This window comes from Leptidea sinapis, chromosome 12, assembly GCF_905404315.1.
Source record: "Leptidea sinapis chromosome 12, ilLepSina1.1, whole genome shotgun sequence".
Classification (NCBI taxonomy): domain Eukaryota; kingdom Metazoa; phylum Arthropoda; class Insecta; order Lepidoptera; family Pieridae; genus Leptidea; species Leptidea sinapis.
This window is the reverse complement of record NC_066276.1, coordinates 9,626,422-9,650,465: the sequence shown is the minus strand read 5'-3', so window position 1 is coordinate 9,650,465 and position 24,044 is coordinate 9,626,422. Positions and strand designations below refer to the sequence as shown.

General features: G+C 37.6%; 1 protein-coding gene across 1 annotated transcript in view; it reads right to left on the bottom strand.

The window, feature by feature from the left end:
- LOC126967142 (myosin heavy chain 95F) overlaps nucleotides 1–24,044 on the bottom strand; it is a 152,319-nt gene that overhangs the window by 84,257 nt on the left and 44,018 nt on the right. The window contains exons 9-24 of the mRNA XM_050811579.1: nucleotides 20,572–20,729; nucleotides 18,514–18,678; nucleotides 17,004–17,127; nucleotides 16,339–16,441; nucleotides 15,795–15,992; nucleotides 13,793–14,017; nucleotides 10,625–10,832; nucleotides 10,277–10,518; nucleotides 9,911–10,023; nucleotides 9,287–9,394; nucleotides 8,968–9,105; nucleotides 7,749–7,841; nucleotides 7,274–7,318; nucleotides 2,350–2,470; nucleotides 1,635–1,752; nucleotides 692–877 (exon numbers count right to left, since the gene is read on the bottom strand). Of these exons, the coding sequence (XP_050667536.1) occupies nucleotides 692–877; nucleotides 1,635–1,752; nucleotides 2,350–2,470; nucleotides 7,274–7,318; nucleotides 7,749–7,841; nucleotides 8,968–9,105; nucleotides 9,287–9,394; nucleotides 9,911–10,023; nucleotides 10,277–10,518; nucleotides 10,625–10,832; nucleotides 13,793–14,017; nucleotides 15,795–15,992; nucleotides 16,339–16,441; nucleotides 17,004–17,127; nucleotides 18,514–18,678; nucleotides 20,572–20,729 (2,345 nt within the window). The remainder of the gene's footprint in view (nucleotides 1–691; nucleotides 878–1,634; nucleotides 1,753–2,349; nucleotides 2,471–7,273; nucleotides 7,319–7,748; nucleotides 7,842–8,967; nucleotides 9,106–9,286; nucleotides 9,395–9,910; nucleotides 10,024–10,276; nucleotides 10,519–10,624; nucleotides 10,833–13,792; nucleotides 14,018–15,794; nucleotides 15,993–16,338; nucleotides 16,442–17,003; nucleotides 17,128–18,513; nucleotides 18,679–20,571; nucleotides 20,730–24,044) is intronic.

Here is a 24,044-nt window from a genome sequence, read left to right as displayed (position 1 = left end):
TCGATAAGTTTATTGGGACAGAAAAGTCAACGATACTTACGATTTTTATCTCAAGTAGGCCACAACCGGAGATAGACTGAATATTGGGAACGGCCGTAAGCCTACACGATTGTCTGCCTGCTAAAGTGAACGTACGCTCGTATTTATGTATACGTTGGTATGTGCGGGGTAACGTACATTAATGCGTAATAACTACCGGTAGGTGAAGGCGCGGGGATGTGCTAACTTCAATGGAAGTGGACGTGTCCTTCCTCCTTTAAGGCTGCTATCTCAAGAAATCGCCAAAACAGCGCATAGTTGAAACCATTTCTTGACGGTTTATATAAAGCTAATATTTTTACAAAAAATAATTATATATCTACAGAATATAAGAATAAAATTCATTGTTTTCATTACGAACCTATTTTTACTGACACTGCGAAAAAAAAAATCACCAAAATACCCCTAAATTATAATTTTCGTTTTTTTTTTCTTTATTATCCAAAGGCAATAATAATGTCCGCCCTTCGATTCACCAAGCGTAATTAGCGTATTTGAAGGCTTTGCGAACGACTAGCGCCATCTCTGTGGCCTTGTACGCAGCCATTATGAAATGGGATATAGAAGAGGTGAAGTGGATACTGAAGGAGCGGCGGCCCAGGTCCGCTCGATTCCTCAAGGCCGTCGGCGCGGTCCCCGCAGGAGCACGTACCCGCTCGCAGCAGCACGGGCGTCTTGTCCGCGTGTAGCTCCATCTGTCGCGCCACGTACTGTCCGTCGAAGTGCGCGTACCACCAGCCGCGCTTGTCGCCGTCGCCCGCGCGCACGAACGGGATGCGGAAGTAGCGGTGTCGCGCGCCCAGGATGTCGCCCTTTTGTGGGAGACGCGGGGTTTTCGCTGTCAAACATTTAACTTATGACAATAAGGAGGACATGGATGTTTGTTTCCGAGTCATGGATGTTTAAATATATAAAATTCTCGTGTCACGGTGTGCGAGACCGAACTCCTCCGAAATGTTAAGGGTGGTACACACGAAATTTTTATTTTTTTTATTTTTTTTTTTAAATTTGTTTGATTATGAGTCAGCATGAAAAATACATACAACTTCAAATTTTGACCCATCTACGATCAACAATTACTTTTGTATCGCGATATAAATATCGGCAATACAACGTTTGCTGGGTCTGCTAGTGTATTTATGTATGCTTATATGAATTTATGTATATTTAAGTAAGAATATTGTATTAAATATATAATTGTCTTGTAACCCATAACACAGGCTATATATACTTAACTTGGAGCAAGATAATTTGTGTAAAAAGTGTGTCAATATTATTATTATAAAGGACGAGACAAGCAGGGTGTTCAGGTGATGATATTTCTTGAAAAAGCCAAAAATTCTGAGCGGCACCTAAATTGCGCTCGTCACCTTAAAACATAAGATGTCGAGACTCATTTGCCCAGTAATTTCATTACCTAATGGCACCCTTCAAATCAAAACACAACAATCTTTACCCATTACTGCTTCACAGCAGAAATAGACGCCGTTGTGGTACCAATAATTAATAACATTAATCCCATCAGATTAGTGAACCATTAGTTTTCTTGCCATAGTTAATATAGAAAAAAATACAATAAAAAGACATAACCTAACCTGCGTCCATGATGGACTGTGGCGCCCTCTCCTGTTCGTTCATGGTACTCTTGCGTGCATTCTTTGCCTTCCACGCGTGGTACACCTTCAGTCGTCGATGGAACTCATGACGACATGCCTGAATATTACACACAATTTAATAGGAGCCTTACAGAATTCCACCCTACCCACATATATAATTTCATAGACATAAAATAACTTAAGAAGAAAACGCTCCGATTCGAGTTCCGATATAATTTATTCTCGCATCATAACTATACTTCCTACTATCAAATTTGTGAAACTTTCAAATTTTATTCGGCAATAGCGCTTTTTTTGAAGGTGGACCATGTCGTATCGTCCTGGAAACACCGCACAAGGAAGCTCATTCCACAGCTTTGTAGTACGAGGAAGAAAGCTCCTTGAAAACCACACTATGGAGGACCGCCACACATCCAGATGGTGGGGATGATATCCTAAGTTGTGGCGTGTCCTGCGAAGGTGGAATTCGGCAGCAGGAATCAGGTTAAACAGATCTTCGCAACACTCCCCGTGATAAATGCGGTAGAAGACACACAATGAAGCGACGTCTCTACGCAACGCAAGTGATCCAGCCGTTCACAGAGCACTGGGTCCCCGACAATTCGAGCTGCTCTGGAAACGAGCTGCTATGGATCGAGCTGATACTGGGGTGCGCCAGACCAGAGATGACAGCAAGTAATTTAAGTATAGCAACCTCTAACAGCTCGATGTCGCAGGATGTGTTGATGGTGTCCCGTAGCTCGGAGTACTTCCACTTGGAGAGGTCGTACTTCTGCTTGCCTTGCATCGCTTGCTGCATCCGAACCCGCTCCGACCTGCGTTCAGCGAACAACGACTACTATTACAGCCAATGGAAATATTGTTTTTTGTTTGCATGGATTAGGCTCCGAAACTACTGTACTGATTTGAAAAATTCTATCACTGTTGGAAAGCTACACTACCGGGTGACATAGGCTATATTATATTTTCAAATAAATTAGGGATCCTTACTAAACCTCCAATAATGTAACCCACGGTAGGTAAAAAATTTTCGCTGCAGAACACATCATTGTTTACAAAAAGTGTCGCGACAGCACATGTTATGTGTTATTTTATTTTAAAAAATTGAAATGTCGTTACTACTTTCTCACATTATATACAGATCCATTTTTAAATAAAAGCCTTTCATAAAGGTATAAAATTTTTGAGTCAAATCCGATATTTACGTGCTTCACAATCTGCATGATCACATCCGTTTTGGGCGCTATAAATAGTGTTAATATTTAGTGATTAATCGCTTTTTTGTACTTTAATGAAAGAGATTAATGACACCATAAATTTAAGCAACTGTCCGATATGCGGAATTGCAAGCCAGTTTTAGAGTAGCAGGATAAAGGAGCAAACGGAGGTGTTTGATTATAAGTAATCACGCAGCCAATCATACTCTGCAACATCGGAAGAATCACAGGAGCGCTGCCGGCCTTTTTTAGATGTAGGCGCTTCGTTTTAAGGTGATATTGACCTGCAAACACTGCGTAAAGAAGATCATTCCACAGTTTTCCAAAACGTCAAGGAACGCCACACATCCAGATGTTGAGGACGGTATTTGAGTAAGTCGAGTATGAGGCGATTGTATAATTCGGCGTCAGGAATCATGATAAACCGCTCTTCGGAACACAGTCGTGGTTGCGATTTAATTAGTAAGTACACTTTTTATGGAATATCTGAATAAAGTTTTTTCAAGAGTTGTCCATTAACTTGAATTCAAATAAGTCCTCGGTTTTAATTTAAAATGAAGGTGTGCACCATATCGGACACAAATTCCTATTTTTTTCAACTGTAATGTGAATCCTGTATATGGCGAGAACTGAATAGTTGAGTTGGTTACCAAGATTTATGGATATTGCGTCATTCGGACAGTTGGTCAAAGCGCTGGTTCGTATCCAGTGAGGCGCGGGTTCAAATGCCGCATCGTCCATAAATTTTGTTATGTAAATAAAATTTCTAGAAATAATTAATAAAATATAATAAAGAATCTGTTAATCGAATTCGATTGTTAATCACAACTGCCAGGTACTACTCCAGCTACTACTACAAGTACGAAATGCTAATAAACAATAGACAAGCAGCAGTTACACTAATATTTCGTAAACAAATTAAGTAATATAGTCCCCGATAAGGATATCAATAAGAGTTGAATTCGCAGAAGTCAAATATTGGGACTCATTGGCGGGAAGCACGTGGGGCGCGAGGGGAGACATACGCAACCAGCGATTGGTTGTACACTAGTGATGGGTCGTCGACGTACTTAGTGTGAACGAAACGAGACCGTTCATTTTCTTTCATCGACTAGTCGATGGACTAGTGTTAATCGTGGATTGTAGTTCACCTTCGACGGTATTGTAGAAGCTCGACAGGACAGTCTATTACAAGTTTACGATGACAATGACATGAATTTATACTGAATAAATTAGTAATGTTAAAATGGATTCTAATTGCTAAATTAAATAAAAGCATTGTTACAACAATACAAAATCATATACTGGCGTTCTTAAAAGATCAACTGATTTTTTGTACATGTTTAGTTCATAATTTAAATCAAATCAAAATCACTTTATTCATGTATGTCACCGAAATGACACTTACTTATAAAAAATATTTTTTCTTATCGAATCTACCGCTACTTCGTACAGGGTTGAGCCAACGAGAAGAAGTAGCAAGAAACTCTTTACATTCTGTTTTATACGGACGACTGTTAACGTTTGTCACAGTCTATGAATTGAACTAGTCCATTTGAAATACGTGAACCGTCGACGCATCGTCGAATGATTGATTGAACTGGTTCGTTCATTCAACGCCCATCGCTATTGTACACGACTATTAAAGAGCTGCCGATTATTATGCTCACAGCTCAATAACGTCATCGGGTCTGTCTCTAAATTTTATAAAATAATTTTAATTTTGTCCTTTTAGTTTCTAAACTGTAGCCCGGTTTAAATTAATTTAACTTTCGTTCTTTCGTCATCTGGTACTTAAGAGTACTAGTGAAACGAGCATGCGGGTCAGATACCGCCGTCCATACTCTATTACTCTAGAGGAATTACAGGAGCAGTGTCGACCTTTACGGTGGGTGTAGACCTAGAAACGCCACACGGTAATTCCTTGGCTTGACTGCACGGCTATCAAATTTGGTTGCAGTCCACAGTGTGGACGAATATTATACATCCGACGGATTAAATTTAAGTTTATGGCATGTATTGCTTGGGCTTCGGCGGCATGAATCAGGTAACCAGCTCTTCGGGACACTCCACATGATACTAGGGAGTATGCTTAGCCCTTTATGAATTTAAATCACTATTAAGCAAAATTATTAAATACCGAAAAAGTAGCTCAAAATTAGTTTTTAGATAGTCAAGCGAAGCGAACAATTAACTCATAGTTCATAACAACAAACTCGCAATCGGAGCTAAGCATTGATAAAGCCTAATTCCCAAATAAAAACTTTACTAAAAAAAATACCCTTATTTGATTAATATACGTAAACCTACCTATTGAGTTTAAAGCATAGTTTCTCAACCTTATTTTGCTCACCGCCCACTTTGAGAATATGTTTTTTACTAGAGTATTTTCGTGTATTTTTTTGCCTTTTAAGACTATATTTTTTAATCTACCCGCGCCCCATCTGCGCCATCTCAATGCCCCCTAATTTTCTCTGGGTCTTCTACTGCCCCCCCGAAAGTTCCACAAGGGGGCGTTATCGCCCACGATGAGAACCTATGGTTTAAAGTATTTGCAGACCCTTAAGCAATTGCATCCGATACAATAATACAATATTCTGTAATAAAACCACTGCTTATCTATGGGATTAATCTTGTGTTTCCACCAGTGACTAAAATTCCATATTAGTACACAACAATCAATACAAAATCCAAATCATACGTGCAATAAGAATTAAGAAAGCGACAGTAGCGATAAGAAGTTAGTTGTTGTTAGGGAAGTGTCCTCTTTCAATGTTTCACGAGATTTAATCTATACTAATACTAGCTGACCCAGCAAACGTTGTATTGCCGATATTAAAATCGCGATACAAAAGTAACTGTTGATCGAAGATGGGTGAAAATTTGAAGTTGTATTTATTTTTAATGGTGACTCATAATCATACAAATTTAAAAAAAAATGTCAAAAAAAAAACGTGTGGACCACCCTTAACATTTAGGGGGATTAAAAATAGATATATACCCAATATGCACTCAAAATTTCATGAGAATCGGTCAAGCCGTTTCGGAGGAGTTCAAAGTTTAACACCATGACACGAGAATTTTGTATATTAGATTATAAAGAGGAAAGATTTGATTGTTTGTTTGTTTGCATTGAATAGGCTCCGAAACTACTGAACTGATTCGAAAAATTCTTTCACTGTTGGAAAGCTACACTAACCCCAGAAGATACAGGCTATATTATATTTTTTTTAAATTAGGGATCCTTACTAAAACTCCAATAATGTAACCCGAGGTGTAAAAAAAATTACCTAAAATATTTTTGCATCGCGTGTGCTGCGAAAAGTATTCATGGCTTTGCAGAACACATAATTATTTACAAAAAGTGTTGCGACAGCGTATTATGTTATGAGTGTTCTTTTATTTTTACTTTTGTCCTGTGTGTACGCAGACGAAGTTGCGGGGTATCAGCTAGTGATAATAATAAAATAACACTACTCACGTATGAATAAAATAACACTACTTAGGTATGAATAAAATAACACTAATTATGCACTATATATTGTTATTATAATAGGCTTTGTGACAAACGCAGCCTTATATCGCGAGAGCGGTATAACCGAGAACCAAGGTTGTGCAATAATTTGCAGGACGTATTGACATATTATGTACCTTTTTTTATGAAAATAAGAGACTAGACGAGCAGGACGTTCAGCTGATGGTAATTGATACGCCCTGCCCTGGGTACTACAATTGCGCTCGTCACCTTGAGACATAAGATGTTGTCTCATTTGTCCAGAAATTTCACTAGCTACGGCGCCCTTCACATCGAAACACAGTAATGCTCACACATTCGCCTATTTCTGCCGTGAAGCAGTAATGTGTAAGCATTACTGTGTTTCGGTCTGAAGGGCGCCGTAGGTAGTGAAATTACTGGGCAAATGAGACTGAACATCTTATGTCTCAAGGTGACGAGCGCAATTGTAGTGCCGCTCAGAATTTTTGAGTTTTTCAAGAATCCTGAGCGGCACTGCATTGTAATTGGCAGGGCAATCAATTAGCATCAGCTGAACGTCCTGCTCGTCTCGTCCCTTATTATCATAAAAAAAACATTACTGCTTTACGTCAGAAATAGGCGCCGTTGTGTACCCATTATCTAGCCGGCATCCTGTGCAAAGGAGCGTGTCTGTTTTCTTAAAGAAAAAAGTTTAAGTACGTATTCCAAAACATGATACACAATAATATAATGTACTGTACATATAACAATCGCTATTAATCTTTGACAAAAACTGATCTACTATTTTATACTTAACGAAAACGAGGTTAATGTGCCAATATTGGTTGGTTTGTACGCAAACAATTGAAAGAGGACGAGAGGCGTGTGTGCGAAAGAGATAACAATCATTCTGTCTCACTCGATACCTGTTCAATTTATTTTCTCCGTTCATCGAGTCCATTGTTGGGAAACTGTGCAAACATATCAAAAATATTTATTTTTATACATCATTGATAGTGAAGACATTTAAGTGATAATAAGCTATTTACAGAAACGCTTGATAGTAAATAATACCATAAAACTATTTTATTTTCATTAAATGTTCAAGGAGATTCAAGTCGCTATTTTGTTTTTGTCATACATCATTCGAAAAAAAAAAATGATACTTAATTATAAGAGACATGGTCCTAATAAGCTTCATTGTAATTTAATAAAAATATAGGAATTACAATTAGGTAACCTTATTTCAGTATAGCCAAAATTACAGTTACAAATCAAGAACTATACAACTTTATATAGAAAGAATAAACTATAAAGATGTATGTATTGTATAATAATGTATTCTACATTCAACTCTGTATATATGCAAATGCAATAGTATGTGTGTCTGTTGGTATATACCTCCGAAGCTGTGGCGGCGATCCTTCGACGTGCCCGTTTGTCTCTCGTGCGAGTCTGACCGCCATTTCGTGATCACGTCGCTCTTGTTCTAACCTGTTCCACAATATGTTATAATATAAAAAATGTTTATATATTACTAGCATTTTTATGATAGTTATCAAAAGACGAATAGGGGATCATAAGTGGTACATTATCACCTAGGAGAATCGCATCGATTTTAATACGTCGTCAATCACCGACGATTCGGTCCGCTATTCTGATTTAGGTAAGGTATATTTATCTACAATTAATCACATCCTTTCCTACATTAAATCCTCTATTAAATATTCTAAAATTAGTTAGCTTATTGCCAACATTAAAACATCCAATGTCTTAATAACCATTACACCGTCCAAACGAGTGTTGTAATGAAATTCAGTACAACATTACAACACTCGTTTGGATGATGTAACGGATTCATATTATGGGTGTAGATAAAGTCTTTTATGCAACTTTTGATAATTAGGTATTAAAACACTCATGTGATACTATTTCACACTCTGCTTCGCCTCCCCACATTCGTGTTTTAATACCCTTATTACACAACAGTTGCATAAATAACTATTATCTACACCCATGCTTTAAATCCTCTATTAAATATTCTAAAACAGTTAGCTTATTGCCAACATTAAAACACCCAATGTTCTAATAACCATTACATCATCCAAAAGAGTGTTGTAATGTTGTACTGAATTTCATAACAACACTCCTATGTTTTTTTATCCCTTCATGCGCAAAGAGTTTCAACGGACAGCCACATTCTTATTGCTCGATGCGTAGTATCTGTATGAATTTCAAAAAAAGAACATTTTCGTTTACGCGCGTTCCACACTACCAGAACCTGGCGCGCCGTAAAAAATAAAGTAGGTAATTCGAAACCCCGCCATTTTTCTTGAAAAAATCAGCGATTGAAATTTTGACAGCACACCGCCGGATATTTTAAACGCTGCAAAGGAACATTATATTCAAGTGAATTTTACTAATTCTCGGCTTCGCCTCGTGTGATAAATCCACATTCGTGTTTTAATACCCCTTATTACACAACAGTTGCATAAATAACTATTGGCACACTTCAGTGAGCTTACGCGAATTTTACAATATGCTGAATAAAAACAGCATAGTAATGTTTGACAGTAAGCGCTAGGCCTTAGCTAACTGATCTGTATCATGTGCGCTGTACCTATCTCTGTTCTCCTGGTCAGCACGAGCCGCTTCCTCTAACTGCTGCTGCAGCTTGAATGCCGCCACGCGGTCTGCTTCCTCTTGCTTCGTCCGCTCCGCCTCCTCAGCTTTGCGACGTGCTTCCATTTCAGCTTTTCTAGAAGTCAACGATAACATTTCGATATCATTTAACCATTATTAGTAAAAATAAAAAAAAATATCAATATTAATAAAATACACCTCGATCTCACTTTTTTCAAAGAAGTTTTGAATAAAAGAAAGAATTTTTAAAGTGATATTAATTAATTATTTAATTCAATCGCATATGAACAACTTACAGTCTACGGTTTTCCTCCTCCTGCCTGATCCTCTCCATCTCTTGTCTCTTTGCCTCTTCGGCAGCACGAAGTTCCGCCTCCAATCTCCGAAGTCGTTCTTGTTCCTCCCTGAGGGAACAGACAGTATGCATTACAACAATATTATTTATGGTTATTTTATAATATATCTTCCAGGTAATGATTACAGATTTCTATTTGCCTTGGTCGGATTGTCGCTCTCTTTTTATAGAACTTTTGACATGCCCCTTTTAAGTCACATTACGCTCATGGAGTGTTCGTCTAACTGCTGCTTTCCACATGCGATCTCTAATCTAATAGTATTTAGAATTCCGATTTTTTTGTTATTCGTCAATGGAACCAGAATCTGCTGCATTTTATGATAAAATATTAACATGTGATGTTTATATTTTACACACCCAACTGCTTCTAGGTCTGTGGTCTATCAAATCCAAATATTTTATTCAATTTTGAATTTATTTAAACATTTTTTTTTAAATTTCGAAAGACATTTATTTTGTATGTTTTATGGGAACAACACTGCACCCATCAATTTATATTTATTTATCAAATCTAAAACGATCTCGACAAAATATAATGCCATCAAAAACATAACTTTAACCTTACCTATTTTTCTGATCAAGCATAGCTTTTTGTAAGGCAGCCATTAACGATTCAACCTCTTTCGTGAGTTTAGTGTACACCTGGTCTATCTCTTGGCGACTTATTTTCTCATTTCTCTGAAATAAAATCATAATATAATTTAGCCATGGGTCTATTTGCAATGCACTGAACTTCTCTTTTTGTCATCATCATTTTCTCGCAATCTCGTAGTCTGATGAAAATTTTATAAAACGAGATTCAAAGTAAGTAATCAAGTGAACGAAGCCTTACGCGTTTCCACGCAGCCAGAATGTACCAAGGCAAGCCTAGTATAGTGTGAATACAATAGAATTATGAAACAAGAGCATTGTGTAGTATGTGTTAACTCACCTTGATAATCGAACATGTGCTCCTAATATTGTTCCTCAAGTTCTCTATATTTTTCTTCGCACTGTCTTTATCCTTCTTTAGTTGCGCTGTGACTGTCTCCATCTCACGCAGATTGTTCTCGAGCGCTTTGATCTTTATGATGCCCTGGTACCTCGGCTTGTGCTGTCGTCGAACGAGGTAGCCTCTCACAGACTTCTGCACTCTTATGAGACACTCTCGGCGGTACAGTATTTTATTCTTTACTGGAAGAAATTAAAGTATATCATAAGGAGCAGTATTGAATCATTTTCAGTAAAATCTCATAATTTTTAAAATAGTAGGAGGCATTTTTTCGTATAAAATACTTACACTTAATAATGGATAGTACAGAAAACGCAGCCCTTCTCCATCTCTTCTTCACGAGCCAGGCCAGGACCGAACCCACGATCGCTTGCAAGTTCTCCGGGTCGGATCGCATCATGGAGTCGAATTCCGAGTACTTTCCGGGCCGGAAAAATACACGCGTCACGCCAAACTTGTAGTCCTTGTCAGATAGACCGAAGCTGTGTATCATCGCCTGTAGATCATATATTTCTGGTATTTTATTTGAAACTTGGTGTATTGGAGTGTGAGCTCTAGCTCGTTTAGTTCCTATACAGGGTGTTTTTTGAGAAGGGCGGTGATCGCCAAGTCGGAAACAACGATACTTAGAGGAAAGCCGTGAAAGGAGTCATGCTCTGAATTTATAAGAAAACAATAACTGCATATTAATTTAATTAAATTTCTTGAACTTTTTAGGGTAATCGCCCCGAATGACTTTTTAAAAAATATTCATCCTGTATCCTGGGACCAATGGACTCTTGCTGATAGGGATTAAAATTGGCAAAGATATCTATTACTATAAAAAATAAAAGAAAATACAAAATGTTCATGTTTCATAATTTTTCCACGGAAGAAAACTCAACTCCTATTCAAATAGAAATCATATTTTTTTGGTGATATTCTATAGGGGATAAATCCTGTCATGTAGCAGGTATGTCCGTAGGCTGAATTTTCAGTCAAAAGATCAAGAAATTTTAAAACTGAATAATATGCAGTTATTGGTTTCTTATAAATCGAGGGCATGACTCATTTCACGACTTTCCACTAAGTCTCGTAGTTTCCGACTTGGCCATCATCGCCCTTCAAAAAAATACCAGCCTGTATATTATAGTAATATCGATAGCCAAGTGATACGCTTAAAGATACGTAATCTAAATTTGCCGCCGTTTAATTGAATTAATGATTGAATAAAGCCTTTGTTGTAATTGTATACAAACATTTAAAAGAGTGACGTAAAATTAATCCTATTGTCCTATTTTTCCTTCTCTTTCTTTGGTCCAGAGACATCTTTCAGATGATCTTTATTTTTTGGAAACAGAAGACCATTTAAATCCTTTATCTATTATTACAATTAGTAGGTTCGTCGTTCCGGATGTCTCAATACGTATTTTTTTTTTTTTCATTTTATTGCAGGTCAGGGACCCATAGAAAACATGTTTACATATAAGTGGGTAGTCAAAATATTTTAAAATTATAAAAAGAATATGTATGAAGATAATTAATTAATTAATTAATATAAAATTAAAGTCACTTCAAAATAAATAAAAATAAATAGTCATTTTGCGTTAGGGATCTGGTGTACCCTTAGCCAGTGTACAGCGTAGTAGTCCGGGTCTCCAGCGTCGGCGAACATGCCCGACGCGCTACAATACCTCGGCATTTTTAATTAAATGCGAAGGGCATCATTATATTGAACCCTGAGGATGTTAAAGGATCTTTTGGTGTAGTTGATCCATAATTGTGAAGTATAAAAACTCACACAGTACGCATTAAACAACGTAACTTTAACATCCTCAGTGCACCGGGAAAATCGGCGAGCGATCATGTTGCACCTTATTGCCAGTGACCTTCGCTCTCGCTCTATGTCAAGGTCGTCGCTGAGGGACCCCGTCAACATGTGTCCGAGATACCTGAACTGCTGCACAACCCGAACTGGTGTCCTATCTAAAAAAACTGGTGGTATCCTCTCCGGACCTTTACCATAATCAAGCGTATTTTGTGACTGTCTTCATTACTGTGCATGAAAGAGAAAATACACGGATTATGTATTAAGGCGTCTACTTGAATACAGACCTACGACCGCGTGCGGTTTGTGGGAGGGTCAAGCAGCCGTGCTCCATCAGCTCCATCATGAACATATTGGTAGCCCCAGCACGTCACAAGTACCTGACAGAAGAGCTCCGGCGACAAGGAATGCAGCGCCGCGGGGAGGTGCTCCTTGTAGACGGCGTGCAGCTACGGGTCGGGTAGCCGTGCTCCATCAGCTCCATCATGAACATATTGGTAGCCCCAGCACGTCACAAGTACCTGACAGAAGAGCTCCGGCGACAAGGAATGCAGCGCCGCGGGGAGGTGCTCCTTGTAGACGGCGTGCAGCTACGGGTCGGGTAGCCGTGCTCCATCAGCTCCATCATGAACATATTGGTAGCCCCAGCACGTCACAAGTACCTGACAGAAGAGCTCCGGCGACAAGGAATGCAGCGCCGCGGGGAGGTGCTCCTTGTAGACGGCGTGCAGCTACGGGTCGGGTAGCCGTGCTCCATCAGCTCCATCATGAACATATTGGTAGCCCCAGCACGTCACAAGTACCTGACAGAAGAGCTCCGGCGACAAGGAATGCAGCGCCGCGGGGAGGTGCTCCTTGTAGACGGCGTGCAGCTACGGGTCGGGTAGCCGTGCTCCATCAGCTCCATCATGAACATATTGGTAGCCCCAGCACGTCACAAGTACCTGACAGAAGAGCTCCGGCGACAAGGAATGCAGCGCCGCGGGGAGGTGCTCCTTGTAGACGGCGTGCAGCTACGGGTCGGGTAGCCGTGCTCCATCAGCTCCATCATGAACATATTGGTAGCCCCAGCACGTCACAAGTACCTGACAGAAGAGCTCCGGCGACAAGGAATGCAGCGCCGCGGGGAGGTGCTCCTTGTAGACGGCGTGCAGCTACGGGTCGGGTAGCCGTGCTCCATCAGCTCCATCATGAACATATTGGTAGCCCCAGCACGTCACAAGTACCTGACAGAAGAGCTCCGGCGACAAGGAATGCAGCGCCGCGGGGAGGTGCTCCTTGTAGACGGCGTGCAGCTACGGGTCGGGTAGCCGTGCTCCATCAGCTCCATCATGAACATATTGGTAGCCCCAGCACGTCACAAGTACCTGACAGAAGAGCTCCGGCGACAAGGAATGCAGCGCCGCGGGGAGGTGCTCCTTGTAGACGGCGTGCAGCTACGGGTCGGGTAGCCGTGCTCCATCAGCTCCATCATGAACATATTGGTAGCCCCAGCACGTCACAAGTACCTGACAGAAGAGCTCCGGCGACAAGGAATGCAGCGCCGCGGGGAGGTGCTCCTTGTAGACGGCGTGCAGCTACGGGTCGGGTAGCCGTGCTCCATCAGCTCCATCATGAACATATTGGTAGCCCCAGCACGTCACAAGTACCTGACAGAAGAGCTCCGGCGACAAGGAATGCAGCGCCGCGGGGAGGTGCTCCTTGTAGACGGCGTGCAGCTCGTGGCAGGGCGCACGGGACGGGTAGCCGTGCTCCATCAGCTCCAGCACGGATATAGTTCCACTACACTGTAGCTGGGTGAGTACGAGGGATCCCTCTATCTCGCCGCCCACCATGCGGGAGTTCGGCTTTATGCATCGGATGAAGTTTGTGCCCTGAGAAAGAAAAACAAGTACCAGGGCATAAGAAATTATTTCCCCTTGTCGAAATCAATATACAAAGAGGTCTAAGTTTTTGGACTAAGTATCCCAAAAATTATTTGGTTTTGCATGCATATTAATATATTTATTTTATACTTACTTATATGTATATTTAGAGTGAGTCGTCATCTTTAAATCATATATATTTCATATACTAAACAAATAATAATAAAATCCTAAGGAATATTTCGAATTGAAGCAAAATATATGCGAATTAATTCCATTGTTCCTAGAAAGTAAAGTTGAAATATCAATCAAATTGGATAAAAGCCATGGAACAGATGGCATTACTAACGAGATGATCGCTGCTGGAAAAGATACACTGATTAGGCTATTAACTAAGGTATTTAATCTCATTTTAATAACGAAAAACATACCAAAACAATGGACAAGCTCGGATATAGGACTACTATTCAAAAATGGCAATTCAAAAGACATCTCCAATTATAGACCCATCAGCCTCAGTTCATGTACATACAAATTATTCTCGAAAACATTATTAAGACGCAGCAGGCGGGATATCTATAAAGTTTTTCGACATTAGACTATATCAACACAGTGAAAATTATCAGAGAAATACTGTGAATACAATATACCACTATACTTATGGTTCATAGATTACAGCAAAGCTTTCGACTCAATCTCTCATTACTCAATTTGGAAAGCTCTGTCCATGCAAGGCTTAAATACAATCTACATTGATATAGTCAAAGAGATATATGAAACAAGTACTGCCAAAATTAAGATAGATACTCCAAGACCATCATTCGAAATAGGAAGAGGAAGGAGGAGACCCGCTATCACCGAAGCTTTTTACATCTGTTTTAGAGGAAGTCTTCAGAGCACTAAACTGGGAAGATAAAGGGCTCCAACTTCATGGCAAAGTTCTCTCACAGCTCAGGTTTGCAGATGATATTGCATTATTGTCAGAAGATCCAATAGAAATGCAATTCATGATAAGCTCACTCTGCCAAGAGAGTAAGAAAGTGGGACTCGAAAAAAATCAAGACAAGACAAAAATAATGACAAACAGAGAACAGGTATGAGTCTTAATGCAAAATTTATTGAATATGTTGACGATTACATTTACCTAGAGCATGTTATATCCTCCAAATCTTGCAATGAGAAAGAAATAGAACGTAGAACTAAAAGCACTTGGAATATATTATGTTGATGAAGGAAATTTTCAAATCAGCTTTCAAAAGCTTAAAACAAAAGCTATGGAGACCTGTTTTATGCCATGCCTCACTTACGCTTGTCAGACATGCCTTCTAGCCTATACTTAGAAAAATTAAAAATATCACAATAAGAAGGAAAACCAAACCAAAAGATGTAGCCTTATCTGTTCTACGTTTAAAATGGAAATGGGCTGGACATATATAAAGAACAAAAGACGAAAGATGGTCCAAGATAGTAACGAACCCTACCCTATAAATAGGAAACGAAATCGAGGCAGGCATACTAAGAGATGGAGCGATGACATAGCAGAAACAGCAGGAAAGATATGGATAAGAATTGCAAGAGACAGGAACGAGTGGAAATCAATGGAGGAGGCTTTTACCGCTAAAGGCGGTCCTGATGCCAAAAATAATAACTAATTATACTAACAAAATAAGTATTTTTATTTAAAATAGTGAAATACTAACACATACTAACAAGTACAATTTATAAGTAAATATCTAAATGTAAGGAAATAAAGCTATAAATAAATAAATAAATTTCATATACTTACATTTTCTTTAAGCTTGTCCATGAGCTGGGACAGCTGAGATTGGAACTTAGCGCCAACAGAAATAAAGTTCAGTTTTCCTTTTGCATTATTGTTATCTGTGTTCTCAAACAACTGCTGCACCAGCCTATTCCGAGATTCCTGCACAAGGAACTCGAGCGACGCGTGCAATGCGTCGTTGTTCTTTTCGATGAATTGACTCTGAAATATTAAAAAAAAATATATAATAAATAAGTGTTTTCAGCAGAATAATTTATTATGCATGATTACAAAATAATTTTGGTTATCGCGTTCCAAATAGCAACAAACGACGCGATATTGTAAATGTCAATTTCGACATATTGTATGTAGTTTTTCCACACATTGTTAAATGTACACGAACCTGCAGTACCCGTCACAAGAAGCTATAAATTTAGTTAAAAAGAACTTTTGCGTAGCAATTACACTTTGTCAGTATATAAATATATATATATATATATATAAATATATATATATATAAATATATATATATATAAATATATATATTATGTCATGAATAAATAATTACCGTGTTGTAGCAGACTGCACCAGCGAAGTGTCTCAGTAGAAATCCTTCGTCATCGCGTAATGTTCGGTGAGCTTTCAGTCGCGACGTGCGAGGTACTTGTAACCTAGTGATGGTCATTATATAATAAAATTATGTTGATCCTAAGGTCCTCAAAAGCAGATAAGAACTTATTAGAATCGTTCATAGCTATGACTATATTTAGAAATCAAATGAAAACTGAACAATTTGTTATGTTATTTAAGTGATAGCCCTCACTTCTGTTATTAATTACACAATTTAAATTTGAAAATAAAATTTATGAACGATGCGAGACTCACACCCGCGACTCGATCTCGCGTTCCGTGCGAGCGTCGTTGATAAATCTTGTACGCTTTGTTCAACTCTCAGGTTGTGGCTTCATCTACAGGATCTACTTTACAATTGATAACTTGCTCAACCCCAATATTTGCATATTAGGAAATTGACTTGAGATGTCGCTCCTGCAAATCTAGAATATCGAAAATCGAAACAGTTGGCTCAGTTGGAAGAGCGCTCGCTCGGAACGCGAGAGGACGCGGGTTCGAGTCCCGCATCGTTCATAAATTTTGTTTTCAAATTTTATTTGTGAATTTAAAACTGATTCTATTCCATAAGTGATGATTGATAGTTTCATGTGTTCAAACTACCTCGCGTTACTAGAGCTCAGTTGTTTGTGCACGGAATGTGTGAAGTGGCCGAACTCTGGCTTGGGCAGCTTTGACTCCTCGTCCAATATGTGGAAGATGCCGTGGTTCTTGCTCTCGATGAGATCTGGAACGGTCAAGAGTGTGTCTTTTATATTTGCACTATACTTCATGTGTTATTTTATTGAATGGATAGTGTTGGCTAGATAAACTAGTGGGAGTCTCCTTTGCACAGGACGCCGGCTAGATTATGGTTACCACAACGGCGCCTATTCTGTCTGACTACCGGCTCCGACGGTCTGAAGGGGCTAGGAAACCAATTTTTGTGGATATTGAGGTATGACCACGCCTTAAGGTAGCCATGCACCCACGCGCATTTTAAACCACAACATAAAACAACATAGGTAGTTGTATTTTATGTATGTATGTACATAGGGATATAAGTGAATTTGCTAGAAACTATCACAACCATAATGTTAACACCAGGAACAGACATAAATTTATAATGCCTACTACTCGACTAAGTCGAGTTATTTGAGTCTTTTGTGGGGCGATGTATATGATTTTATAACAAGATCACAGAAAATGGTTAAAACAAAATGTATTATGATCAGTATCATTTGTGTGGTAAAGGTTACTATAACATAAATGACTTTCTTAACGATACAGTTTGGGTATGGAGCAACTGCTCTCAGGCTAGTAAACATCAAATTTTATTGTACCAATTTACATCGTAACCATATGTTTAATGCTTTTTGGAATGGGTAATAGTTTTTAACTTTCAATAAATAATATTATACCCTATTTTGAACATAAACATTTGAATTTGTATGATCCTGTAAATTTACTAGCGTTCCGATACCAGTACACTAAAATAATTTTATTTTCCGTTCTCGATGAAAAGCTGTGTTTTAGTCCCTGGTACCAGGGAGAAAAGTGGCCGATTCTCTCCCGGCAAGACGACTTTTGTCCCTCGTACCAGGAACTAAGACAGCTTCTAATCGAACTTCGCAAAAAATCGTATACGCACCACGTGAAATAAGTAGGACATTGCCACCCTCGGCTTCGACTCGGGTGTCAATATTCTGCGGGTGAGAATGACCTACATTTCTCCCTAGATACGTAATATACTATTATTATAAGTTCTGTATTAAGTAAGCTATTGGTTATATTCCAGTGGGAGGCTCCTTTGCACCGGATGCCGGCTAGATTATGGGTACCACAACGGCGCCTATTTCTGCCGTGAAGCAGTAATGTGTAAGCATTACTGTGTTTCGGTCTGAAGGGCGCCGTAGCTAGTGAAATTACTGGGCAAATGAGACTTAACATGTTATGTCTCAAGGTGACGAGCGCAATTGTGGTGCCGCTCAGAATTTTTGAGTTTTTCAAGAATCCTGAGCGGCACTGCATTGTAATGGGCAGGGCGTATCAATTACCATCAGCTGAACGTCCTACTCGTCTCGTCCCTTATTATCATAAAAAAAATCCAAATATATCACACGTTGGAGCTCACCTATACAATCCTGGTTGTCAACAAATCTAATCTCGGGCACGTTGAGTCCCTCCCGCCTGTACAACTCCTGTTCATTCTTCAGGATCCGCTCGTTGAAGAACTGCTGAAGTTTCTCGTTGCAGTAGTTGATACAGAATTGCTCGAAGCTATTCTGCTCGAAGTACTCTGGAAATATATATTAGTTATCATACAGTTTTACGCTCGCGGCGCGGCGTTTTACCTTCACTAAGGTATTGGCGAGGGAAACGATAGCTGATCGGGAACGGGCGCTGCTTGAGTTGCCTGGTTGGTACTTTTTTTTTTATATATATGAGAGGGGGCAAACGGGCAAGAGGCTCACGGGATGGGGAGAGGTGAGGTGTGTCAAGAAATGCGTTGCCGGCCTTTAAGGTGGGAGTATGCTTTTTTCTTGAAGGTCCCTAAGTCGTATCTGTTCGGGAAGACCGCTGCCGGTAGTTGATTCCACAAAGTGGCTGTGCGAGGCAAGAAAGTACTGTCTTCAGGGAGATTTATTTTTTATATTGATAATACTTTTCCATTATAATTTATTAGTTGAAATATATAAATGCTCGAATATTGCCTTTACTTGTTGAGTATATGGAAATTGATACAACTAATGCACTCATTTCTTATGATTATTACAAGTCAAAACGTTTGAGTAATTTGGTGCATCACTTTACATGAAATATAATTTTGAAATGCTGAAACTGTAAATAAAGATTGAAAAAGCTCAACTTTCCCCAAGTGGTGGTAAAATCTTTAATATTCATTCAAATTCAAGTGTGATTTAGAACTAAGTAAATAAATGATTTTTCCTTCTATCTTTAACTTTAGCTTTTTCCATTAATAAGAGAATTCTCAATTGCAATCAATTTCCGATTCTTTTTTAATAGATTGTCACCTGATGGCAATTCGTTTGTCAACCATAATAATATACCTGAGTTTATAGTTAAGAACAGAGTGGAATGCGTTCATAATTCATAGTAATCGGTAAAAATAAAAAATATATTTAACAATGTTATATTACATATCTCATACAAAGTTGATATTTAGTTCCTATGTATTATGATGTTATTTTATCATTAAATAATTTGCTTTGTAAGGTATCGCAATATTTCGCTATTTAAAAGAAGCCCATTTAGTTATACCAATTCTGATTTGAGATCATCGTTATTCTTTACCAAAGTGGTACATTGAACTATTAATAAAAATATTAAAAGCCATTTCTTTTAATAGGATATACTGAAATCAAATGTTAGCATAGTATAAAACAAAGTCGCATCCCATTGTCTGTCCCTAAGTATGCTTAGGTCTTTCCACCGAAACGAGAAACACTGATAATTTTAGAGATTACACTGATTGATTGATAAGTCCGCGATGGTATATGTCTATTTCTTAGGGATAACTTACTATAAACATGTTCATCCTTTAGTCTTTACGAGGAATAAAAGCTTATTTACGAAGCGATTTTAAGCAATACAGCCTTAAAAGAAGAAGAAAAAAAAAACAATAAATTTTGGTGGTTCATAATAGTTCGAACTGAAACTCAAATTTTTTTTTTCGTCAAACCCATACGTGTATCTGCAGATAGTTCTTCAAGGATGATATAGAGGTTTCTAATATAATTTTTTTCTAAACTAGTTAAAATAGTTTGCGCTTTCAAAGTGGTTAAATTTGTCACCCCCCCCCCCCCCCACCCCCTCCTGTAACTTCTTAAATAAGAAAATGATAAAACTAAAAAATATATGATGTACACTACCATGGAAACTTCCACCGAAAATTGGTTTAAACGGGATCTAGTAAGTAGTTTTTTTTAATGAGTATAAATGATGAGAGCTCATTTGATGAAAGTTTACAATAATATAGCTTAAACACCAGAATAACAAATAGGCTATAATTTATAAAACTATAGTGTGAATTATACAAAATATAAAAGAAGTGTGATTGTTACTAATGAATACAACTAGCGCCATCCCTTATCAACTAGCAAGCAAAAGATCAATACAATTTATATGGCAAAACAAAGTTTGCCGGGTCAGCTAGTAAAATAATACTAACCGAATCCAGCGATGTCGAGCACGCCGATGTAGTACGCAGATGTCTGGAATGGGATGCTGCAGTTAATCCGGTACACGATGTGGTCGAACAGCCGGCTGTAGACCGCCTTGCTGAGAGCATCTCGAGCGTTCACCGCCTCGTGGGTCTTAAGGGGAACCCTGCACAATGTAATAATATTTAATACCTTAGATAATAACATTAGATAATCAAATCAAATCAAAATCAGTTTATTAGTAGGTCACAGAAATTAGACTTATGAATGTTAAAAAAAAATCTTATTGAATCTACCGCTACTTCGCAAAAGGTTGAGCTAATGAGAAGAAGTAGCAAGAAACTTATTGCCACTCTTTTATATCAAGATTAACATTTAAGTACATCGATTTACAAATCATTTCAAATTCACAATATAATATGTAAAATGATGCAACAGACACACTCAAACGTCAAATAGTCAATTTCTTACACGAGTAAGTCAAAAAAGTAAATGTAAATTAATACAAAAATTATTGAGTACAGTAGTTGCATCATCCACATACACCATAAATAAATAAAGGTATTCTGTGAGCATTTTATAAGCAATTATAAATAAATAAATATCTATATATCCACACAATAACTTTTAAGAATCTGAAACTGAGTCTCCGCCAACAGGATCATCCTGCCACCACAAGGATTGGATTACCACCTTATCATTGTCTTATTAGTACATATCTGCCAGTACATGTACGATTTTTCAAATACAAATATGACTCAAATTCGCCTATCCAACTTATCTCAAAATTATATAACAGTAAATTCCATAGTAATAGTAGTATAGATATAAATTTTAATACATTTGGCCATTTTAAAAAATACGCTTTTGAACCCTTATAATTTGGATGTATAAACTTACCCCCGCCAACTTTAAACAGCCGCTAAGGAGTGTTTTTTTCTCATTCTGCCTTAGGTCAATAGAAGAAGACAGAGTGAGAATTAGCAATGCTTTAAGTTAGCAGACTATTATGAATAAGGGGGTTACAGTTTTCGTAATGGTAAACATACATATTGTAATGCTATTACTTAAATTACAATAATAAATGAAGGCAACCAATAAGTTAGATATATAAGTATTAAATATAAGAAATTTTACATTTTAAGTAGTAATAATATTAATTGTATATCTAGTTGGCAAGCCTTTTTTAATAAATAAATAAATAAATAATTAAATCGTCTTGATACTAGGCTCCGTAAAATTGCTAAATCTTTTAAAGTGGATTGTGTTATATTTTTTATCTACACCCATGTTTTTAATCCTCTATTAAAGATTCTGAAACAGTTAGCTTATTACCAACATTAACTCTCCTTGGTATTTTTTTCGATCCCTTCATGCACAAAGAGTTTCAACAAACAGCCACATTCTTATTGCTCGATGCGTGGTATCTGTATGAATTTCAAAAAAAAGAACATTTTCGTTTACGCGCGTTCCACACTACCAGAACATGGCGTGCCGTAAAAAGAAGTAGGTTATTTGAAACCCCGCCATTTTTCTTGAAAAAATTAGCGATTCAAGTTTTGACAGCACTCCGTTTAAAACACACGTTTAAAATATCCGGCGTTTTTATACCCCTTATTACACAACAGTTGCATAATTAACTAATAATAAACTCTGAAATGACATTAAAATATTACCTATTAAAAAATTTAAATGTATCGTAAAAAAAATAATTAAGATTAGATGTTATTATATATAGATGCCTATTATAATGTGAAAGATTATTTGAATGATAAAGATAATTGGAATTAATGTTTCTAAATTTTGTTGAATTTGAATTTGATAGTGCCTCGCTGTTAGACAACGGATAAAAACAGGCTTGGAATAATACTTTAGTGTGCGTGACAAGCTAGGTCTCACACTCGCGATTTGTATGACACTTTGTGTTAGTGTGCGTGAATTGTTCAAAGTCAAAGTCAAAAAATCTTTATTCACTGTAAAACTTTATAAGTTATTTAGTGCAAGTACAAAAGTAGTCAGAATGAAGTACAAAAGTTACAATAGCATTCAAATGAGTATAACAATATTCATTAACAAAATTTAGAACATTAATTCCAACTATCTTTATCATTCAAATAATCTTTCACGCTATAATAGGCATTAGGTGTTAATTTATTTTTTACGATACATTTAAATTTTTTAATAGGTAACATTTTAATTTCATTTGGGAGTTTATTATAAAATACAACACAATCCACTTTAAAAGATTTTGCAATTTTACGGAGCCTAGTAGATGGAATTGCGAGCTTATGTTTGTTTCGAGTATTGACACTTTGTACATCACTAATTCTCTCTAAGGTTCTCGTATATGTACTGGCAGTGTACTGTCATAATATTTATTTCACTAAACTTTTCTCTCAATGAATCCCTTGGACGCATTTTATAGACTGCTCGAATTGCTCTTTTCTGCAGCACAAATATGTTTTCAATATCTGCAGCCCTACCCCACAATATAATTCCGTAAGACATGACACTATGAAAGTAGCTGAAATATCTAGCCGTTTCAACATGTCAGCTGCCTAATTTTTTTTATCGCAAATACTGCAGAGCTAAGTCGATTACATAAGTTTTTTATGTGAGCACCCCATTGTAGCTTAAAGTCTAATGTAATGCCCAGGAATGTTCAAAATAGAGGTTTGTTCCAAACTAATTTTTCTCGACGTTTTCACAGCTGTCATAGTCTATCTAGACGTTTAAATTAATATCAAAAATCCTAGCCAAACTAAGAATTAGAGACCATTCTCTATGTGACTGTGGACTTGATGAGGGAAATGTATTTCTTCCATTTGTTCTTTAATTGCCCTTTAATGAAGTCTTCCTTGTACAATTTTATACCTCCTGAAATCCCCCGCCCCACCTCCATGGAATGCCTGCTCACCTTCGTTTTCACTCCTTTTGTAAATACTTTATGTAAATATATTAAACAGAATAATATTAAGTTATAACTAACACAATAAATGTTTTATATAAGTAATATTATCAGTATTTGTCCATTATAATCTAACAGCATGTATATTTGTTTCAGGTATAATAAGAAAATAAATCTGTTTTGATTCTGGGCACCGGTCATTACTATAATCACTTGTAAATTCGTTTACACCGATCAAATGACACACTCTAAGCTTGTTGGTCTACTGAAACGTGACATTGGCGAATTGTGTTGCCCCTTCCACAGAAGCCACTAGAAAGAATAGAATAATATCTAAAATTAATATCTTCAATCAGTCACATTGCAATTCACCAAAATATAGCTAATCATAAATATATCAAAATAAATCATATGAACAAAGGCTTTTCCAGCGGAGACGTTGTCTTTCTTGTTTGGCGGCTTATATTCGTTAGGATTGATTCTTTAAAGGCTTGTAAAGTGAAATTTTTCGACTAGCACTTGACGAAGTTAATAGGCACGAACGACGCCACCTCAATGTACGTCAAATGTGAC